The sequence below is a fragment of the Pleurodeles waltl genome, chromosome 8 (genome assembly GCF_031143425.1).
Source record: "Pleurodeles waltl isolate 20211129_DDA chromosome 8, aPleWal1.hap1.20221129, whole genome shotgun sequence".
In the NCBI taxonomy this organism is placed as follows: Eukaryota; Metazoa; Chordata; class Amphibia; order Caudata; family Salamandridae; genus Pleurodeles; species Pleurodeles waltl.
The window spans coordinates 523,726,255-523,748,594 of NC_090447.1; the positions used below are offsets into that span (position 1 = coordinate 523,726,255).

Consider the following 22,340-nt stretch of genomic DNA (forward strand, 5'->3'; position numbering starts at 1 on the left):
TTTCCTATTAGAATTCAGGAGCTTTCACAGCTAACTGTGGCATACAGCTTTGTCTAATGTCCAAACATAAGTCAGATGGACATTTTCCTGTTGAACCGTGGAGATTATTTCTGTAGTCTCTCATCACTTGAGACAATTCCTGATTCAATGTCACCTGTATTACCTTACCTCTTTGAACTGTTTTCTTTAAAGTACTCATAAATCCTTTTTTCACTCCATTTGCTTGAGGCCATATTTGAGTTATTTTCTTAAACACAAGTTCCATGTAACTTAGAAATGTCTTTAATTCTTCATTGAATGAAGAATGATGGACCAATATCACGTTTTAAAATATTTGGTAAACCCCACATGAAGAAAATGTAGCAGATGCAGACGTGGATGTCACTTGTTTTACTAGAGTAAAACCTAGCATAATCATCTATCGCAACAAATATTACCCTGAATTCATGGGTCCATAGAAAACTGCTGCCAACACTAGAACATGCTCCTGACACACTTTGCTGTGTACTGATATAAATGGCATGCTTTCCTCAACTCTGCTGTCTAGCCCTGGGAACCACAGTTCATCAACTGGAAAGATTTTTGTTGCAGCAGTGCCCCGATGACTCTCATGTGGAATTTTAAACACGTCTTTCTAACATCAACATATTTTCACATATTTATATCAACTATTTCACTTCCTGTATGGACTATCAATTGCTGGCTCATCTATTGGTTCATTTTCTGAAATTCTTTCCGCTGCAGCAATTTTAACATATGCATTTTTCTGCCACAGATTTTCGCCTTTCATTTTCAGTAACAAAGTGTCTAATCAGCATTATCTTGTTTGCGAATAGTTTTGGAATTGTAGTCCTTAAATTTCATGCCCACCTTTCTATACATGATTGCATGTTTGCTTTAGGATTACAAAATATTTTCAGTAACCATTACAAATGGCTTCCTGTACAAAAAGCATGACAATGTTCACATATCCAGACTACTGCTCAACTTTCTTTTTCTGGTTGAGAACATTTCTTCTCAATATCAGACAACCTTTGGGTGGCAAGTGACACGACATCTTCAAGTTCCTTTCCCACGTTTGTGCTGTACAAATATTGCTCCTACTCCTACAGGACCTGCATTCACTATTAACTCTGCAAAGTCAAAATATGCAAAGCGATGGGTAGAAAATATGCCTTTCTTATTTTTTTAAATGATTCTACACAGTTTTCTCTTGATTTAAACGTTTTTTCTTTCTTCACCGATTCATGAATAAGTTCACTTATGGTGGCGTAATCTTCAATATATTCTAAACAATAACAAAAAATTTAAAAGAAGGAACTAACTCCGATACAAACAGTGGATGAGACATAGTTACCAAAGGTGAAACTTTAGTTGGATATGGACATATATCTTTCTTAGAGAAAATGCGTCCATAAAACGCTAAGTCTATGTATCAAAGACATGTTTTAAAAGAGTAAGACCGGCTTCATTTCGACGTTTACTCACATTTATCAATGCATAATCATGATCCTGTTCAGCCTTTCCAAGAAACAAAATATTCTCACAATACCTTATGTAGTTTTTATCTGGCTTAAACATCATTATCATTATCTTTTAAAATATTTAAGCGGCTGCACATATTCGAAAGTTCAACCATTTGTACCTAGATGGCCCTAGATGCGTGGAAAATGTTGTTATATACCAAAACCGTTCTTCTATTTTCAATTAATGATACCCTTTGCATAACTCTGTGAGTATTAATTAATGAGACTCCTTCCCATGCAATCCAAATGTGGCCCTGGACGTACATCTCGCTCAGTCACTACATGGAGCATTCTCATATCCACACGTATTTGGATGTTGTCTGTATTCTTTGTATTCTTTTTGGGCACCACAACTATTGAAGAACCCCTTGGTGTTAGATCACCTGACAGTACTATATTATCTTATTTCAACAGGGAATTTATCTCATTTTCCACCTTGCTTTACAGATGTATTGGTACTCTTATATGCATCTGTGCTACTGGTTTAATTGACTTGCTTATACGAAGAGTAATTGAATTTCCTTTTAATTTACACACGCCTTGAAAAAAATGTGGATACTTTCCTAGTATAGGATATTATGTCATAATATTGAAAGTCATTGCTATTAAGCTCAACAAATGTGCTGTCACTTTATAAACAAGCATTAGGAACTTCTCCTTGTAGAACATTCATAACTTCTTTGCTATTTCTATTTCCCTAGCAACAATTTCCTTGAATTTTCCCATGTTGGTTAAAGGGCACCTGACTCCCCACTAAAAATCGTTTACACCAGAAGGGCTTAATGCAAATGTGTACGACATCTTTCACATTCTGAAGCCCACATTAAATTACAGGGTGCTTCACTGCCCAGAACAAGTGGGACTTTATGACAACCTACCAACATGTCTACAGTAGGTGTTTTTTATGTTATTTGTATCATGCATATCTTCCCAGCTTCCGTATTCTCATTCATTTCCTGAACCATATACAATTCTTCAGTTGAATGAAGCATTTTCACAATCTTCCGTTTGCCTGATATGTTTCCTTCCTTTCTCCATTCTCAAACATTCACCTTTTCTAGAGTTTCTAATATTGCTTTACATTCAGTTGCAAAATGATTAAGCTTTCCGCGCATCCGAAACCGGTGTCACCCACAACCCACATGCAGATATTGCACTGCAACTGTATTATTAAACACTAAACTATTCTTTTCAAAAGTGATACAGGGAAAATACGGACGTTGTAGCACAATTCCACAGCATGTGCCCTCTAGCTTCTTGTTACAATGGAGGTAACTCCAGAAACTGACAGAGTGGGGCTGGAGTCGCTGACAGATTGGGTATGAAAATGGACAGGAGCTCTGCACGTAAATACAAAGTTATGAAAAACACAAATACAGGAGTTCACATGTCATCGTCCCCTTAGTTGACTTGTTGAAAAGTTTTGAAAATAAGGCCAGGCAACATGATGGTAGCTCTCTAAGAAAGCTCCAGGCTCTACCGGTCATGCGGTGTGTTGAAGAGTGTATAAATAATAGCCTTTAATAATGTGTCTGCCCTAAGGTAGTTTGGTAAGACCCTGTCAATCCTAAAATAAAATAAGATTGAGGCCTATCCTTCCTAGCAATGCTATTTTGCAGACAGAGACATCCTTACACTAGGAGTTAAGCTTGTGATGCTGTTGAGAGTTGGTGCTGTATGTGAAATATGGTGAGCGGCCTGGTGCAGTTGGTGGAGAGTATTGTTAGAATATGGGATGGGCTCCAAAACAGACAAATGTGGGCATGGTAGCTACTGCCTGAAACCTAGTAAGCCTGTGCCTGTGATGCTGTCTCCTTTAAAAAGCTGTGGTGTATTAAATGTGCATGTGTGAGGCCTACATACGGGTACAGTGTTCAGTACTGAGAATTCTAAGTACAAGAGTTTATGGTAAGCTGCTGCTTTTGGCACTTGGGAGGCGCATCACGGCTGAGGAAAATTTCTGCTACAGTTAATGTAACCCCAGTGTCAGAGCTGGCATGGTGGAAGAGATACCAGGAGGAAGTGAGGTTGTAACATACCTACATCACCGATTCCCAGCAGTCAACCCCTGAAGAAGCCCTGTCAAACCTTAGTACTTTGGACTGTTAGGAGATATTATCTGAACTGCAGTGTGTTTGATTGTTGCTGCCTCTCACAGGATTTTGGTCTTAGCTCAGACTGGAGACTTGCTCTGCTCAGTTGCAAGATTCAAGCTTTCAGTGTTAAACTTGTAAAAAGATTGGCACTTCAGCATGGAAATTATGATCTCAGCACTGAAGTGTTTCTATTTTATAAATTGCACACTAAAGCATAAACTTCAGCTACAAAGAGCAACTTCAAATGAGTTCTTGGTCTGCAAAATAGATGGTTGCTTTTTACCACAGCATTTTTGGCACACTGCTTAAATTTGGCCAGGACATTGGTCGGTGATCTCATTATCTGCGCTAACAGGGGTCATTTGACCCCACATGTTTACGCACAAGTTTATTTATCGTTATAATATTTCTTTTCAGAAACAAGCATTTTGGCAAGAAATGTTGTACATGGAAGCAACTACATAAGCAATTAGCAGCTTAGGGTGGGAACATATAGAGAAGGTGATGGATATGATGGGTGGTAGATTTTTAAATTTAAGGCTATTCAACAATGACAAGACAGTAAGACTTTTGATGCATCGCATATGCATATTGACAAAGGCAGATTCAGTGTAGCAGCAAATTTAGGATTTTCCTAATTATTGAGATTCTTGTAAGAATCTTCGATAAGGTGTTTCTCATCTTGTAGAAGGTAAGATGAGGGACACAATATATTTCAGCAAGAACACAGTTCCAGTGAAGGGGGTCATAGTAAGCAGAAGGACCAAAACATAGATGCTGCATATGTCAGAACATATTGAGTTAGGGTTGAAGTGAGGTAGTTCTGAGAGATGCTACACTCCCTGCCTGATGAAGTATCCAGTAAGTACTAATACCTTCTACGCACCTTTATTGCAATAAAATTGCAGTCCATGAAAACAGCCCATTCTATGTCTAATCAAGCATAGAAAGCATCCAGCCACTGAAAGCTCAAGACTGGTATGAGCCAGATACCTGGCTCTGGTCAGCTTAAGACACACTTGAAACCATAAGCCAAAAACAAGGCAGGCCATCATATGGCTTCTGCTGCCCACCCTCTTACCTCAAAGATCACCTCCTAGAAATTCTTCTCGTTTCAACTTGACTTAAAATGTAATACATGCATTTATTTAACAATCTACTAATGCAACCACTTAAATAATTAAAGGCAAAGTATTCGTCTTTACTTTAAAATGAAGGAGTGAACGATATACCCTTCTGGCGACTGAATTGCACAACGTGAAATGAAGAAACCTGGAATCTGTCCCAGTGCCTCTGCTTGACCAAACTGTGAGATCCTAGGCATGTACCTTATTTCTCTGTACCGCCTCTTCTTTTAACCTCACATTTGAGAGTGTCTGGTCAATTCAGGAAGTGCACTGCATAGAAACCACTCTTGCATATGTTTTAATAGATTTAATATTGCTCCATCTTTAATGACAAATCTCTTGCCTCGTGGTTCACTGATGGCTTCATCATCAAGGAGGCGGGAGGCATGAAAGTTTCCAGGCTCATATTTAGAAATGATCGCTTGCAATAAAAGTCACTCAGTTGAGTGATACCATTGAATGTCATAAAGTAAACTTCCACATAATATAGAAATCCAGTTTTGATTTTTGATGAGTCTTTATCATATGTTATGTTTATTATAAGCATTACATACCAAATATGTTGATAGCTCAGCTCATATTATGACTTCTACAGACAATCCAGACCATCGGCTCAGCTCTCCCTATTAATTTTCTCCATTGCCCACCTCTAATCCAACAACATAAAAACATGTCTTCCATGACTCCCAGATTATTCAGCGTCACTTTACAGCAAAGAACAGTGGCCGAAGCTTCTCGCACATCCGTCCAATCTTCTGAAAGTCTGTTCTCCATGCATAGTGTGAGAAAATACAATCGCATCAGATGCTGGAAAAAACTAGACTTGGGTGCAATCTGTTTCATTTCCTTCGAGGAAATTATGAGAATTTACCAAAAACGTTGCAAAAGTGGGTGTCATTGCACCGAATGCTGCGCCAGCATTTTGCACTATTTTTTAATTACAAACTCCACCCTAGGTCCATTTTGGACATGAGAATGCATTTTGCACTACAAAAAATTGCGTTAACTATAATTATCGGAACAAAAGCCACTTATGTTTCATTTGCTCATGACACTCCAATGGTCTTGAGAAAGATTTTTACCCGCTCGAAATCTCAATCACGCAGCTTGGTGTAGTCTTGGGTATTTTGAGTGACCAGCGTAATGCAAATGCCAGAAATTACACGAAATTACACCACTGTAAACGAAATTTCGCTCACGCGTTAAAAAAAACGCTCAAGACCGGAATGTTCAACTACTGCAGTTTTTCTCTTGCTTTTCCATTTGCTTTGTTTCATCCCCCACTTCCCAACAGGCGTTAAAGCCTGGTATACGAATTGCACGACTGTGTGATACATTCCAGTAAATAATTAAATACTGCAACTTGTCGAAAGAATATTTTGCACCTCCGCCGTATGAACTTTCTATACACAGCATAGCGGGTTCCCTCTCAGTGCAAATTCATTTGTGGCGTGCGGGCTGCAAGGTTGGGTGTTTCTGCTCACATCCTTCCTAATTTCTGAGCATTATGTATTTTGTAAGGAACAATATGTTTTTGGGGTCCAGTAAAGAAAGTTACAAAGATGCATAGGGCATTAGCTATTGAGGTTCACTTGTATTTTTGCAGCATGCGAGGAGTCACATTCCCTCCAGAGCAAGTGAAGAGGTTTCACATTCCTGGCTCACAGCATCGATGTTTCCACATAAAGCTAATTTTAGCAGGAGAACTCCATTTGAGACGGGTTCCTCGATGCAAACCATATGTTAAAAGTAGATCTTTCCATCCATCCCCTCATTAAATGGAGGGTCTAAGATCATCCGGGTGAAATTCTGTCCGATATAATAAGGTTTATTGTTCCATCTCCGACTCCTATCACATGTTTGTTCTTAATGGGATTTTATTTGCCGCCTATTTTCCCTCCTTTTGAGCGCTTCGCGAAAAATAATGCACTTTTAACTCCCACTTCATACTAAGAAAACCAACGTTTCCTGGATTTCTAAGGAAAAATCGCAAGTCAAAAGAAAGTTCCGTGGTGGGCGCAGATTGCAGTGTGAGGGGCAGACAGCAGTGTGGATACACTGACTGACCAAGGCTGCTGTCCAGGTTTTCGTTATCTGAAGGTTTGCGGCCTCTCTACAGCCCCCTCCCCTTCACCCCTCCTTCTGTTCTCTCTCTCTCCCTTCTTTTCATCCATTATGATTGAAGCCGGTATCCGATATTCATTCATTAAGCACATTATTAAGCGCTTAGTGTTAAATCATAGCGCTTGACTGAGGAGGAAAAAATCAGCCAGGTTACAGGTAAAGGATGGATTTGGGTCTAATGGGACAAGGTGAAAGACGTTCTCCGTTCTTCAAATGTGACAGCTCTTCTATAGGGGGTTCAATGAGGGCAAGATTGAAAAGTGTTTTTTTCCAGACGCTTTCTGAAGTTTTGGATTTTACATCTGAAGTTTGGGCTGAGGCGCTTCCAGCGTTTAGGTCCTTGCAGCCCCAGTGATCTACCCCATGTTCCATTCTCTGTTATGCTTCACTGACCAGCTGGGTAGATGTGGAACTAAGGCTTCAGCTTTGGGACAAAGTGGAGGGGTTACATTCTTATTTATTCAAATAAAGAAGAATATTGTTTCAGGATCTCTACACTGAATAATAACCATGTGTCCAGCATGGTAGCAAGGGCGCCAAGGATCCTGTTGCAAGCAAGGAAAATGGTCCCCTTGACTGCTGTTAGGGTGGTAAAATATAGCAATTATAGGGTTCAATGGGCCCTAAGAATTCTGGGCGCCGGTGCCACTGAACCTGCTGCCCCAGTGGTAACCAAGCCCCTGTTTGTGCACTGGCTTCACAGCTTACCGCCCACCAGTCCCATCTCCTGACCGTGTTTCATAAAAGGTGTTTTTCTACTCTTTAACCAAAGGCAACTTTTAAATCAGAACAGGGCTCTAATGACTTCTCCATACGCACCAACTCTGAAGGATACCTAAACCATTAGAACTTCCGCCAAACTAATCTAACCAGCAGATGACCTCCAGCCACTCCTTCCCTTCTTTATCGGATCTGCACTATGTAGGATAAAAGGGAATATCTGAGTCATCCATAACTGTGATTGTCTCCTGACGAGATCTGCGCCCTCCACTGTCCCACACTGAAACCCTCACCTACAAATTCCAGTCATCCAGCTGTAAAGATTTTTCTTTTCCCTTGCACTAACCTCAAAGTGATACAGGTGCATTTTGTCCTACAGGGGTAAAGTTCTTAAAAGAAGCCCTTGCTGTATACTAACTTGTGTTCCTCAAGATACTGGGGCGACTGGGGCAGCTGTGTCAAGACAGCTGCTGCCAACCTCCTGCACCAAGTGACATTCTCTGACAACTTACTTGCATGCGGGTAAGCTCTAGTTGGTGCAGGGCAGCCAGGCTGGTGCTCACTCTGTTGATGAACTGTGTGGAATCTCTTGTTTGCTCCAATCTGATTGTGACCGGGGACCCGGAAGGAAGGTGGGAGAGTGAGGAAGGGCCGGTGTTATATACATGACTAGTGACACCTGGTAGTACATCACTGCTTTTACTCCACTGCTTGAAACGCCAGGGAAAGGAGCACCATGTTATCCATTGAGCCCACATCACCACGGGCCTCATTACTAGTTTTTCACTAATCGCTATTCAGTCGATAACAGAAGTTATGGGCTGAATCAAGATTACAAAATTTGCATTAACTCCATTGAACAGGTGGAGTCTCTCGGTGAAATACGGGGTGCAAATGAGACAACAATAAGAATCAATGCCAAAACACTGTGCTCTTCTTGATTTTTAAGTGGACCCTTACGCACCCACATATAATATCCAATAGCTTTGTGCTCCCCTCACTCCATGAACTTACTGATGTCCCCGGAATCGGTAACTCCAGGCATTGGAGCTACCCAGAACAGCTACAGAGCACTCAAATAACGTGCCAAGAAGGCATAGCTGGCCCAATATGACTTAACGCCCCCCCCCCCCCAGGGGTATAACACTCATTCTTTGTCCCAACTCATTCTGGACGTGAATTCAGGTGCACATAGACCGAGGAAATGCAATCTTGATCAGGAACCTAAAACGTACACTGCTTTTGCTTCTCTCAATGCAGTCTACCTTAAAATGGTATGAGGAAGTTCAACCACAATACATTGGCAGCCTATGGAGACTGAGACAACATTATATTGGGCTGCGTGGTATAGAAGAATCTAATGCTCCAGCAACCTCATTACACAACCAGCTATAGCTGATGGCTCTCACGGGTAAATCAGAAAACAATTGGCTACATTAAACATCCCAGAACTTTATAAATTTGACACCTTCAAACACTCTCTTTGCTGAAGCCCTAAATTTGCTATCTGACCTGCTCCGTCTCGTACCCACTCCCTGATGATGTTCTGAAGGAAACTGAAAAAACTGCTGTTCATGATGCATCCAGGGTAACACCGTGCCTGGGCTGCCCAATTCCACCACATACAGTCTTGCAAATAACATCATATAAATCAGTGCCTGATTTTGTGGGTAGCATGATCTTCAATTCTGTAAACATTAGATATGCTTTTTGTACTTGTAAACTTCTGGGTACTTATATTGGCCCAGACACTAACTCACAACCTACTGTTCACCCAAGTAAATTATAAAGCCTCCCCTAACGTTACGTAAAGTGGTATGGTCAGGCAAGTGTAATATTCTGACCTACTGCATTTCTGAATATATTGTAAAGAATTGTTTTCCCTCATGCAAATCATGCACTATTCTAAATTTGCTGACCAGCTAAGTAAATAAAACAAGTGGGTCAGAAGCACTAGCACAAAGCAGCGAAGAAGGAGGTGGTCCAAGGGATGATGTCTTCTAAAGGACTAGGTCTCATCAAATTACTTCTTTTAATTGATAAAATAGTTTATTTATGTTTAGAGAAAATACTTTTCCTTTTCGGCATCAAAAGTCTTTGAAAACTTTACTATGTCAATGTCTTTGAATGTCTTTTTGGGGTTGACCGTCTTTGAGGTCTTCTTTTTGGAGTCCAATAGGTATCTTTCAATGGACAATCGTTCTATGAATTCAGTTAGGCATAATGTTGGCTTATCCTTTTTGGTGTCTTTTGTTTCTGACCCAGAAGGAAATATGTTTTGCAATGATAATTTCACTGACAAATATTTCAACATTGAATGCTTGCTTTTTGGCTTGAATGACATCTTTCATGGCCTTGCTAGCTGACCACATCAAGGCACTGTGGGCCTAGGGTCTTTCAAGTGCATAGTGAGAATCCTTACTGTTAGGAACTCAAAAACCTCCATGTTATGTGTATCTGGTTCCTCAATGTTGGAATCACTACATTGTCCTGGGCCTCTTCCATATAGTCTAAATCGTTTTTAGCTTCAAAAAGTCACATTCACTTGACATTTCAATCTTCATTCCATGCAGACTTTAATATTTCTCTAATCCTTAGTGTTTTAGGTTTAAAACATCAGCAAGCATAACAGTTCCAAGGTGATTTGGCAAACATAGCATGTATAGTGGATGTTCACCGTTCAATTCAAACAGAATTTGAATGGAGTATTCTTCATGTTAAAATAGGAAATGATGCTGGAAATACCCAAAGGAAACAATCTTCAGAAAAGTAATTCTTTAACCTGGTCGAGGATACAGAAAAAATCTGTCTTATCGGCACAGTAGTTGTCAGATGTTGGTGGTCCTCCAAAACAATGGCTCTCAACTTTTCACTTCAAATGTTCGATGGCATGGTCAAATGATCTGAAAGTCTCAGCAACTTGCTCTCCTACGTACGAACCAACCAGTAGAAAAAAAGAACCTAAAATGATGGTTATGTATTGGTCATTGAGGGCTTACAGACAACATCCTAGTGAGTCATAAGCAATTAAACAGGAGCTCTTTCAGGCGATTGAGGACATCTAGATCCTCATCCACTGTGTTCCAAAGTTTGAAAGGACCAAACTCACCCAGGTCATGTTCCCAAAGTTTTTGGTTTGCTTTGAAATAGAACGCTTAAGCAGTTTGCATAGTTTTGACATTACAGAATCTACAGTAGAGAGTGAGGATGAATTTCGTCACTGGACATGGATGCTTTGAGACAGAGAAAGTTTCAATGTTTGTCAGACTACATTTGCTTTGAAAGTGGACAAAAATAAGGGTTTATGCTAATTCCCAAAAATGTTTAATAAGATGTTTAATAAAGAATATTGTTGGCTAAATCCACACCTCCAATCTGAGAGGGCGTTACATTATATCTTCTTGTGGTTCCAAATCAATATTGAATTTTAATCTAGTGAATACAGGATGTCCAATTGAAGGATCTCAGCATCTGGGTCATTAAGGATCTGAGAATTACGCTTAAAAATCGTGAGTTTGCTAAGTTTATTTTGTTAAGAAGCGCAACCCTGATCTTTCTTTTTTTATTTGAAGCAGTAGAAATGTAAAGTTATCTTGTTGGGTAAACCAATTCACTCCAAGAAATGCATGAATGGTTGATTGGTAGTTATATGAAATTCGATAGCGTCAGCCCTCAGAAAGAGTAAATCCATTTTTCTGTTTTCGAGAAATTCTAATTTAATGAGGTGCCTGGGGTGGTCATGAATGGGTTACAATTTTAGTGATATTTGGATAGGTAGTCACATGGAAATCCCAACATACTGTAATTTTAAAAATAAGCGCCTCATATTGGCCAGGAGAGCTTTTTCTCCTGTTGGCTTTTTCACTCCTATTGGACCAACCAATCTGATTGGCAGGCAGCAACTTACAGAAAAATCTTGAGCCCACCATAACAGGACATGGGGACTTGGTTCCCATGACTTAAACTTATAAAAACTAAATATAAGGGGGCAGAGTATGGACACCTTGACACTCAAGGAGATTGAGAGACTCTGGTGGGGCGAGGGGGGGTTGGGTACCAGGGTGTTGGGCATCTGTTGGGGGTTTGGGTGCAGGGCATGGCCAGCAGCCACGCAGAGCAGCAGGTTAGACACCCGCAGAGGGTGGGTCTGAAGCTAGGCCCTGTTGGGGGATTTAAGTGAATATGACCAAAAAACTCTAGTAATTCACTGAAAAAACAAAGGTTAAAGCGAAGTTATTGCTAGGGGTTGAAATAACACAGACTAACATTTACAAACAAAAAAACACTGAGCTTCACCAGTTATAGTTCACTGAGCAAACTATAAAATGCGCCCCTGCATCCATTGCTTATGGTCTCATATATTACATCACTCATGACATCTCAAATGACATCATTGATGACATCACTAAAGACATGATATAATCACTGCAAGACAAAATAATATTTTTAACCCTCATGGACCTGATGGAAAAGGGACACACGGTGAGCAGCAGGAGATGGAGGACTATCCATCAGCTAAAGGACATATGAAAAGGCTGCACACCAAATTTGTTTGGACTGCACGGATGACTTCGTTTTTTTTTCTGCTGCTCGAAGGTGGATGGATTTTATTAATTTTACTTATTCAGGAATTGTGAACAATTTTAGAAAAGGAAGGTGCAATTGAAATTAATATGTATGAAAACAATACATTTAATACATAGTATTGGTACTGCGATAAATGAGAAAAAAAACAATGATCATGGAAAATGAACCACCGTCAGTCTCACAATCTAAAGCCCACAGCAAACTATAGGAGAACATCCTGGACCAGTAGGGCATATGGCACACTTTTCCAAAAGACAGAAAACAGTAGATGACCTGACTGCCCTCTGCCCAACACACCAAGGTTATTCTCACCCTCCAGCTCCCCATACAAGGCAAGACGCATGTCCAAAATGAACTACAGTTACCTGATTTAACAGATAAAGATTGGAAGGCTTTAAATTCCTTTGTTATGATTTTGGGGGTGGTGCCTTTTTTCAGAACTAGAAGTAAAATAAAAATTAAATGGATGAAAGACAGTTATTTATGGAGACAAACAACATGATTTTTCATTCAAAGGCATGCAATGATTTCAGCTGTACTAACAATAAAACTTAGTGGATATGGACGAAGACGCTGTGTACCAAAGTAGTGATACTATGAGGCTCAATATCCTCCTCAACAGTACGGGAGAACCACAGAGGACTCTGTCCTTTTTTAAACCAAATTACAAACTTCTCTGTGAACAAAATACTGTTTTTGCAGATGTCTAGTTTTGACAAACAGAAAAGGAGGACTATGCACCAATATATGGATGATCAAAGAAATCTGGTCATTTCTTGAGAAGGAGGAAGACACATTGCTGACCCTAAATTATATTTACATACCTTAAAACGAAAATACATTTTTGTGATTGCGCCTCAGTTAAAAGGTTTGACTAACCAACCCATGCTTTAGCTCGCCTCCCTGAATTGACTAAGAGGAAGAAAGCAGACATCGTGAAGGAAATTGAAAAACGAAACCTGAAACTAAATTAAATATTAGTGAAAAAAATGAAAAAGTGTCCCTAAGCCAATAGCTCAATGGTAGGAAGTTAAAACCGAAATTAGAGTTCTAGGTGAAGTAGTGGTATTAACTGGGCTATACTTAGAGGGATAAGCCTCTGTATCTTCTGGCAATTGTAGTTTTTAATAGCTAATAAGTAGGACTTCTCAAAACAACCATTCCACAAATTATGGAAATTTAGAAAACATGCTTGCAAGTGAATGTAGAAGACTTCCTAACTATTAATGTATAATGAACGCAGCGCACTGATGTGGCATTTTAATCAGACAAATAAAGGAAGACAAAACTATCATTACTGTTCAAAAGAAGCGCAGAGCAAAAACGTCAGCATGAATTAGGTTCAAGCTGTGCTAGAGAGGAAGGAAGACAGTCGGTTGAACAACACACTTTAAGAAGAGAAAACAATCACTCAAATCAATCAGGCGAACATGTAAACCATTTGCAGGTATAGTCACAGACGTTTAACAAATGCTGAGATAATATAGCAGACAGACGACAGACAAATTAGTGAAAAAGAAACAGAAAATAATTAAAATATTGAATATGCACCTGTGTTGAGCATTCATAATACAACCAGCATTGGCAAAGCCGATAGGTATAGCTTGCATAAGGGGTCCTGACTACAATTTAAAAAACTGCTGCAGGGAAAAAAAAAAAAAAAAAAAAACATGTTTTCGTCTAATAGAGGCACTGCTTGCAGCAAGCAAAGTGTGATCATTCTTTGTACTTCATGAGAAGTAAAATAGTCTCTTATGCACTGGAGGCAGAATGATACACCAAGCAGGCAACAGCTTGAGGCGAGAGAGTAATATTTGCGGGTGGAGTCAAAGCCCACGGTACGTACATTTTAAACAACTGGTAACAATAGGCCATGCAGACACCTACGCTGTGGAGCCAGACCTTTGCGAAGTAAAATTGTCCTTCATGCATTGGAGAAGGAATGATGCAGCCAATAGCACGAGGGGAGAGAGGTACTCTCTGGGTGGAGCCAAAGCCCATGCCATGTACTGTTTAAAGAAATAGACAGCAGATCAAACAAATAGCTATACTGTCAAACCAGACCTAAAACGAATGGGAGAATCTTTAGACCTGACTACATTTAAGGAGCAATTAGAGAATGAGAAGCTCAACAGGAAACCATGAATAGGTGAATAAGGAAAACAGTGATATAAGCCTTGCAACAGATTCTGATAACATTGCAAGCAACTGTGATCAGAAACAAGCCTGACTCTCAGGTAGTAGAAAGAGATGAAATGGAATCCGTGAGGGCTAGCAACAACAGGCTAGTTAGTTTACTTCCAAGAGTGGAGCATTTGTAGACATCAATTATTTAGAAAGGTATTATGGGACACCATGAATAAAGTTTATTTCAGCTTCAAATTGGTAGGGTTTCATGTTGATGAGCCCATGCTAGAGAAATATGACTTGTTTGTGACTGGTTGGCTAAGGAATTGATCAAGCTTGTGAATTGGATAAGGTGTTCTGTTTTGTCTGCGATGCAATTCTAAACATACAAGGTCTAAGGAACCTTATGAAAGGATCAAGAGTGGTGAACTGGGCGTGACACAGACGGATGCATTGCTAATCTTTTTGACAAATGAAATTCCCCTAAAGGGACAGGACAGTGACTTACTGAATGCTATAGGGATTACAACGTGCTGATGGCCATTCTTAAACTCATTGATGATGGTGAAGAATTGGAATGGAATATATGTTTATTTCCAAATCATACTAAGGCTACAGACAAGGGTTGGCAGCTCCTGGAGAGCAAAGAAAGTAGAGAGTGGGTTAGAGTGGTTTGCGATATGGCAATAAAAATAAAAAAGTTATGTCTTTGTAGTGCATAACCTCAGGGGATTCTGAAAAGGAATGAAACACGGGAGGAAAGTAGCAGCTTTTACTTAAGATGTGCTGCACGTTGGATAAATATGTGACAGGGCAGTAGGAAGAGCCGAGCCAGAAGGATTTCATACTACAATGGGAGATATCCGGCGATCAGGGAAACATGAGTTGTGCTGAGACTGTATTAAAAGTATCCTTGGTCAGTACTATCAATATAATACCAGGCTCTTCAGACTATATCATAAGAAAGACGACTAGAGACTGCGAAGAAAAGGGCCTCACATAACAAACTGCAATGAGAAGAAGACATCCATTGGGGTAGAATCAAAACTAAGTCTGTTGAGGCCAGAGTATACATAGGAGTACGACAGCCTGGATTGTTAAATACTAAAGTGATTCGAGAAGTAGAAGTCATAACACCAAAAATGGGTTAACACCAGAAGTAACTCAAGGATGCAAGTGTTCAGGGAAAAAAACAGAAAAATGTCAGAAAGATCTTAACGACAGAACTTCCTATTTACAGTGGTTGTGGTGGCCTTATTGATAAAGATTCAATAATTCAATAAGGCGCAAATAAAATATAGGGAAGCCGAGTGTGGCAAAGAAACTGTGAAATTTAAAATGGGGGTTCTTTGCTGAAATGATGACCATGCAGAACCAGAGGCAACACAGCTGTCCAGACAGCAGTAAGGATGAAACACAAAACCCGGCAAGAGTTGAGTTGACTAAAGCAAATTAAAGGTCATGAAAACATCCAAGGGGAGGATGAGAACACCAGAACACAGCAATTTACAATGCTTGAAGCAAAAAAAGAGTAGAGAAAAATACTGCAAAAGTACAGGAATGCAACTAGTTATTAACAAATAATATAAACATATGCCAAACTAAATGAAACGTTCTGCAACATGAAGAAAAGCTGAGAAAATACAAAGCAAGGTGGCTTAAGACAACACATGTAAAACAGATAGACTGGGCTGTAAGCCCAAGATGTGCAACAGATCAAAAAGTTGTAGCACATACAGACAGCCGTGTTGTTGTATTTGCATTGCGTCACAGGATCGCCCTCGTGCCTAATTACGCTTCTCAATGCTATCCTTGTGTGGTAACATCCTGAACGGACATAACACAGAATTCATCTGCAAACCTTTCTTTGCAAACTATTCGTTCCAAAGTATTTGTTTTGTAAACGTGTTGGTTCAATCAATGTAGACTGAACTGCTGAGTCTCACTAACTGCTAAAAGCTACAAGAGAAGTGGAGTGACTACACTATACACCCGCTGCTTACTCCTAGTAGAAAGCAGTCTCCAAACCCCGCACTGACGTCATAGTCTCACAACTGACTCACATAACTATGAGTGAGGAAATAGGAAGAGCTGCCCTGGCCACTGCACAGAACAAGAGAAACAGCAAGCACTGCAGTACAATACCTTGTTGATCTTCACTGCTCAGGTCGGTGTTCACAGCACTTTTAACAGGTGTCCCTTCATTAGACGTCTTCTTTTAGCCGAAAAGGGAAGACACATCAATAGCATGTCAGTATGGCAGTCAACTCTTTTCAGTGGCATATAATTATTTTAGCACGAATCATAAGATTGTGCACACACTTTGGTGCTACCCCAACATACAACCACTAGGTGCTTTATTAAACTACGTGTCCCAGGGTGCAAAGTGCTACAGTCCACTTTCTGCACCCTGAGGGCACTTTGTTATTACAGAAGGCACCACAGGCGCTTGTAAGGCCCCGTCCGTCATACAAACTCAAGGGGTAATTTCCTCATGTGCAAGAGGGAATGACCTCACGCGAATGAAGAGACACTTTGCGTCTGCACCCATGCCACATTACAGATGCGGGTACAGAGGCATAGAAGCTTTCAGAGAATATTGTGGTGGTGCACAGTCAGTCCTCCCCCAAGGATGCCCCATGAAAGTGGAAGAAGGGGCCTCATGGACTCTTCAGACATTCTCCTGCAGCTGGATGTAGTCACTCACTGCACCCGCCTACGGGGGATAGTTGTCTTCCATTCCAATGCCAGCAACAGCACCCCTTGCACTGTGATAGGCCAAACGGTGGATTCAAACAGTCTGTCTGTCTTTCACTAATGTGCTGTCCCCAGTGCAGGTGGAGGACTGGGCCTGCACCGAGACTAACACACTTAATAGGACCCTGCACTATGCCCGCTCTGTGCCTGGTGCACACACAGAAGTGTGTGCCACAGAGTGGGGCAGTGCACTGTCTCGATAATACGCACCGCTGAATAATGTTTTGTCTCGAGTCAATACTAAAATCTTACACATCTTGAATTAATTCAGTGGAATCAGAGTAAGATTTTAAAATCTATTGTATGAGTTGCAAAACAGTGGTAAAGGAAAACAACTTACTCAGTGTAGTAACCTGTACACTGGCAGTCCTTAGACTCTTTTACTCCACTCTCATCGAATGACCAGGCTGCAAACAGCTTCATTTATGCCCAGTACATAAGTGAAAAACTTAAAGTTGGGATGCTTGCATGGCCTGCTGTGCCCATGTCCTACACCCTCATACCCACCACATTCTGTATATCGAAGACGGTCAAAGGCTCCTTAGGCTGGATGGGAGGGGCCTTTGCTAAGTCCAATATTTGGGGGATGGAGAGTGGTGGGCATTCAGCTCAAGATTAACTATGGAAAGCAACTTGCATTTACCTGCACATCGGGCCCCCCTACCTTCAGACTCATGGACAAACAGAAAAATTACAAGGCATTCACATGGAAGGAACTCAACATTAAGCACCTCTCCGTCCACCAAGACTCACTTTTATGTTTTGAAAAAGACAGAAAAGTCCCAGTATATGAGGTATTCTCTGGTAAAAGCCCAATTGTTTTAACAGAGAGCAGAACACCAGTGATTGTGCATCATAACCACCAACCAGTAGAAAAAAAGTAGGGTTAAGCAAGGAGAGGGTGCCTGCCACCTGACTACGCTGACAATTAAGTGTCAACAGGAGAAGAGAACACCTCAAGAATTGTCTAGGTGCACTAAGTACAGGCTTAGAAATCCATGGAAACCCAATGATCTTTTTCGTAAAGTATTTTATTAAATTTAAACATAGAATACACAAAGAAATACAGAACAAACCTTTCCCTCCCCTCCCTTTTCCCCTCCCAAACTACCCTCCTGGCTGCTGGCCTTCAAGTATTCAGTCATCACAAGTCCATCATTCCAAAACTTATCGAATTTGTTGGGACACCCTCTACTCTGATAAATTGCTTTCTTCTGTCTATAACACAAACCCATCTCCCTTCTCCAGTCTGTGAGCTTCGGCTTCCCTGCAGATCCCCACCTACCTGCTATCTCCCTTTAAGCCAATAGGAATCCCAAATTAATTAGTATTCGTTGATACAAGGTGGCATCAGAGTCAACCCAATGATCTTAAGGTCATGCCATAAATGTACCAACTACTGAGAACATGGAGGGAACACTCTGACAATAGTAAAGGAGGAGCCCTTTGCGGACCAAAACTCATGTTCCCATGAAAAGAGACAGCTAGGATTCTACTAAAGAGCAAAAAGGAACTACAGAACAAGAGTGCCTCCTATTCCATTGACAACTGGAAAAGTAAATCAGTAGGCAACAAATAGCTACTCTAACAAAAATACATAGAGCTACAGTTAGGGACCCATGCAAATGAACAAGAGTAAGAATACAACCTCTCCTTCTTGCTTAGTCTTTTACCCAGCGTAGCAATTAAACTGCTTTTAAAGAGGAGTTTGGTGTGTTAGTAACAGAAAGATGGCCAATGGAAGGATACATCCTTAAGACATTGATAATGACTGCTACTTACTAGTAGTTGGCCGAAATGATGTCTATGTAATCATTAAACAGATCTCTGCATTTAAAGGGGAGATCAAGCATCATTCATTGGGCTGCACCCTGGAGACTGTAGAACTCAGTCAGACATTAACACATACCGGCTGGGCAGACCTAAACATATGGATCCTCACTGGTGCGAGTCATGCAACTTATCAAGAAACAGTAGCCTTGGGAAGGACCTGCTCATAGGCTACAGAAGCGACCTGATCTCTACTTGCAGCCGCCAACAGCATAGTCCAAGCATTAGCTTGGGAGAGTAGCAAGTATCTGCACCAGCCACTGACTGCACCTTTCAGTCAATGAAGTCATGCAGTTCTAGGATCCACTTTTGGCAGACTGCATTTGTAAGTGCACAGGACAGAAATACTGATGTGCATCAGAACGAGGTAAGGTATGGGAGATTTATTAATCTAGTTTGCTAGTTTGTGTACAAACCCAGGAATAGACTGTACATGTACATTTCGTGGATAAAACTCGGCACTGGTTAAAATATGCATTAAGCATCTTCCCAAAATACTAAGGAGTGTAGTATTTCGTAACTGAATTTCTGGGACTGGGACATGCAATGCACCACATTGCAGAGCGTCCATGATAGTTCTTGTGCACTGAGTAGCCAATGCGTGTCTATGCGGCAGCGACAATTAAGTTGCCTGAACTGCAATCAGCATGTGACTGTGGGCAAATACCTGCTATGGGAATCAACAAGGATGTCCAAGAGAAAGGTGAGAATAAATTCCAGCCACGAAACTCAAAAAGCCAAATGAGAATGAAAATAAGCATTTTTCGATGTATTCAAATAAAGTATTACTCTTGGCACTTTACGTAAACGCCTAATTCTCAGCTACTAGTATACTAAACTATAAAGGGAGTTACTCTATGATGGCAACAGAATGAATTTGTACTTATGGCTTCTCTGGTACACAGTTGCAGACCTGGAGTCATACCTTCTTCACAAAAAATAGTTTAGGAGTTTAAAAAAGGCTTTTATTGTTTGCTCAATGCTAAGAACGTTTTCTATACCTTAGCAAAAAGTCAACGTTTTTAATAAATTCTAAATGTTCTTAAGGATTGAGGAAAGTATACATAACTTTTGAATAACCATTATCATTACTGGAAAAGATAAACCTAATTATAACTTTCTGTCATAAAACACATTTCCACCCACAACAGTCTACAGTCTTCCTTTCAAGTCGTCCACATTGAGACAAACCATGCTAAGTTAACACTCACAACTTCTAAAACCCTCATGCAAACTAACTGTGTATTATCTAAATTATAACTTTCTTCCTTCCTTGGTCTTCCTGCGTATGCCTCGTGGTCATTTCATATTACTAATAATTCAGTTTCTAGATTGTTTTCATGCTCCCCCTTAGCTTTCACTTCTTAGCTAGCGCTTTAAAGCCGTTTTCTCAGTGTCACATTCAAGCAGCGGATCCTGCATCCTTCCTACGTATCTATATATTTATGAACCCTGATCTAATTTTTCAATGTTTTGATAAGACATTTAAATCGTGTATATACATCTGCATGTGTAATCTCCTGTGCAGCGCCTTGGATACATCTGCTATAAACACAGACAGTGTGTAGTAAAGGCGGTAACTTACTGGGTCAGCAGTGGGCGTCTCCACATCAAAGAGAATCAAGGGTTCAGAGTTGACCGGATCCTCACATACAGTTTCAAGCTAAGTGCAGAAAGAAATATATCAGAGTATTTTCATTAAGGTGTCCACGGATATTTTTAAAACCTCGTCTGCACATTAAAATTGATATTTGAATGTGTCACTCCCACCCACCACGCTGTCCCATTTACAAACAAGCATCATCATCTTCAATAGGTCTGGGCAAACTAGTGCGATGGTTAAAATGTGACTTTTTATCATTTTTGTGCCAGAAAAAAAAGACGCTCCATAAAAGAGGCGGCCATGTGCTTGCAAGAAAAAAAATGAAATGTACTAAAAAATTAACCATCACATATAATTATTTTTTATAAAGTATTTTTATTGGGTTTTTAGAAACATAAACTATACAATAAAAATAGACAAGTACAGTGAGACAAATAGCAAACAGCGACATCTACGGTTGGGGAACAACATATTACATTCCCAAGAGCCCGAAATGCGATGTTTCTGTGGGCAGCCACGGTCCGCATACATTGGCTCTTCCATTTTAGAGCACCAGCCCACGGCTCGCTGCCAAGCTTGCAAGTCTGGGGCAGTCGTTGAGGCCCGGTGCCAGGCGATCTCTTGTTTCCCCAACAGGGTACCTTAGACCCACCAGATATCTCTCTCCCATCCTCCCACTCAGCTCTTCTAGTAAAGCCAGGACCACGATCTGAGATGAGCAGTCAGTCGGCCTTCCCAGCACAGAAGAAGATCCCCAAGAGTTTGGACCAATAATGATGTATAATAGGACCATCACATATCATTTTAATAGCGGTAAAGAAACCTATTATAATTTTATTGCACATGACAAACATATGACTCTGATTGGCACAAAGAAAATGTACTATTGGCCTTAAATTGCTAAAAACTGAAGACATACTTTGAAAAAAAATATGCAAAAAATATCAACACTATATAGAATAAAAAGAAAAAGCAATGGCAAAATAAAGTATTAGCCTTCCAGCCCTGACACTGAAGTGCGCTTCTATTTCGGGGGTTGTTATCAGGCACAATGCCATCACTCACTGTACACGAGAGCCAATTGCCCCAGTGGGCTCAAACCCACAGCCTCGTGCCGTGTGCTGGTGGGTGTAAGCATTATGTGAATGACAGCTGAAGAAAAAGGTGGCCTAAAGGGACTGACACTAACACCCTCTTATGTATGTATGATGTATGTATAGATTTTTATCTATGATTTGTTTTGTTGGTATATGATGCTGAAGCTGTCTCCACGCCTGACTTAATCATATTGTGTTTTTAGGCGGTTTGAATGTGTATATCAAACCCCCAGAGTCCTGTCTGCGGGAAGCATAGTCTACTTATTTCTTACTAATGAATGTGCATACTTTTGGGAACACAAACCAAAAATCGCTAAAGCATTCAGTGTCCGATTTCCAATGGGCGCGTGCAGGAGATTACCTATATACACTTGTAATTTTTTAAGACATAGGGGGTTATTACAACTTTGGAGGAGGTGTTAATCTGTCCCAAAAGTGACGGTAAAGTGACGGATATACCACCAGCCGTATTACGAGTCCATTATATCCTATGGAACTCGTAATACATCTGGTGGTATATCCGTCACATTTGGGACGGATTAACACCTCCTCCAAAGTTGGAATAACCCCCATAGTGTGTATGATTTTGGCTTGTAGTGACAAACTAGAATGATGGTCTCCCATACTTTCCTGCAACATCATTTCGATTACCAACCTGTGTGGAACTTTCATAAGTAGACACTCAATCAGAATGTTTGTTTTGCAGGCATTACCGACCGCTAAATGACCGATCACGTCAGCACGGC

At 40.5% G+C, this 22,340-nt stretch overlaps 1 protein-coding gene across 5 annotated transcripts in view; it reads right to left on the reverse strand.

Annotated features, from left to right (window-relative positions):
* Positions 1 to 22,340, reverse strand: part of REPS2 (RALBP1 associated Eps domain containing 2) — a 636,764-nt gene that overhangs the window by 172,539 nt on the left and 441,885 nt on the right. For all 5 annotated transcript variants that reach the window (XM_069204533.1, XM_069204534.1, XM_069204532.1 and 2 more), the window contains exons 10-12: positions 20,480 to 20,557; positions 16,453 to 16,522; positions 12,546 to 12,620 (exon numbers count right to left, since the gene is read on the reverse strand). In XM_069204533.1, the coding sequence (XP_069060634.1) occupies positions 12,546 to 12,620; positions 16,453 to 16,522; positions 20,480 to 20,557 (223 nt within the window). The remainder of the gene's footprint in view (positions 1 to 12,545; positions 12,621 to 16,452; positions 16,523 to 20,479; positions 20,558 to 22,340) is intronic.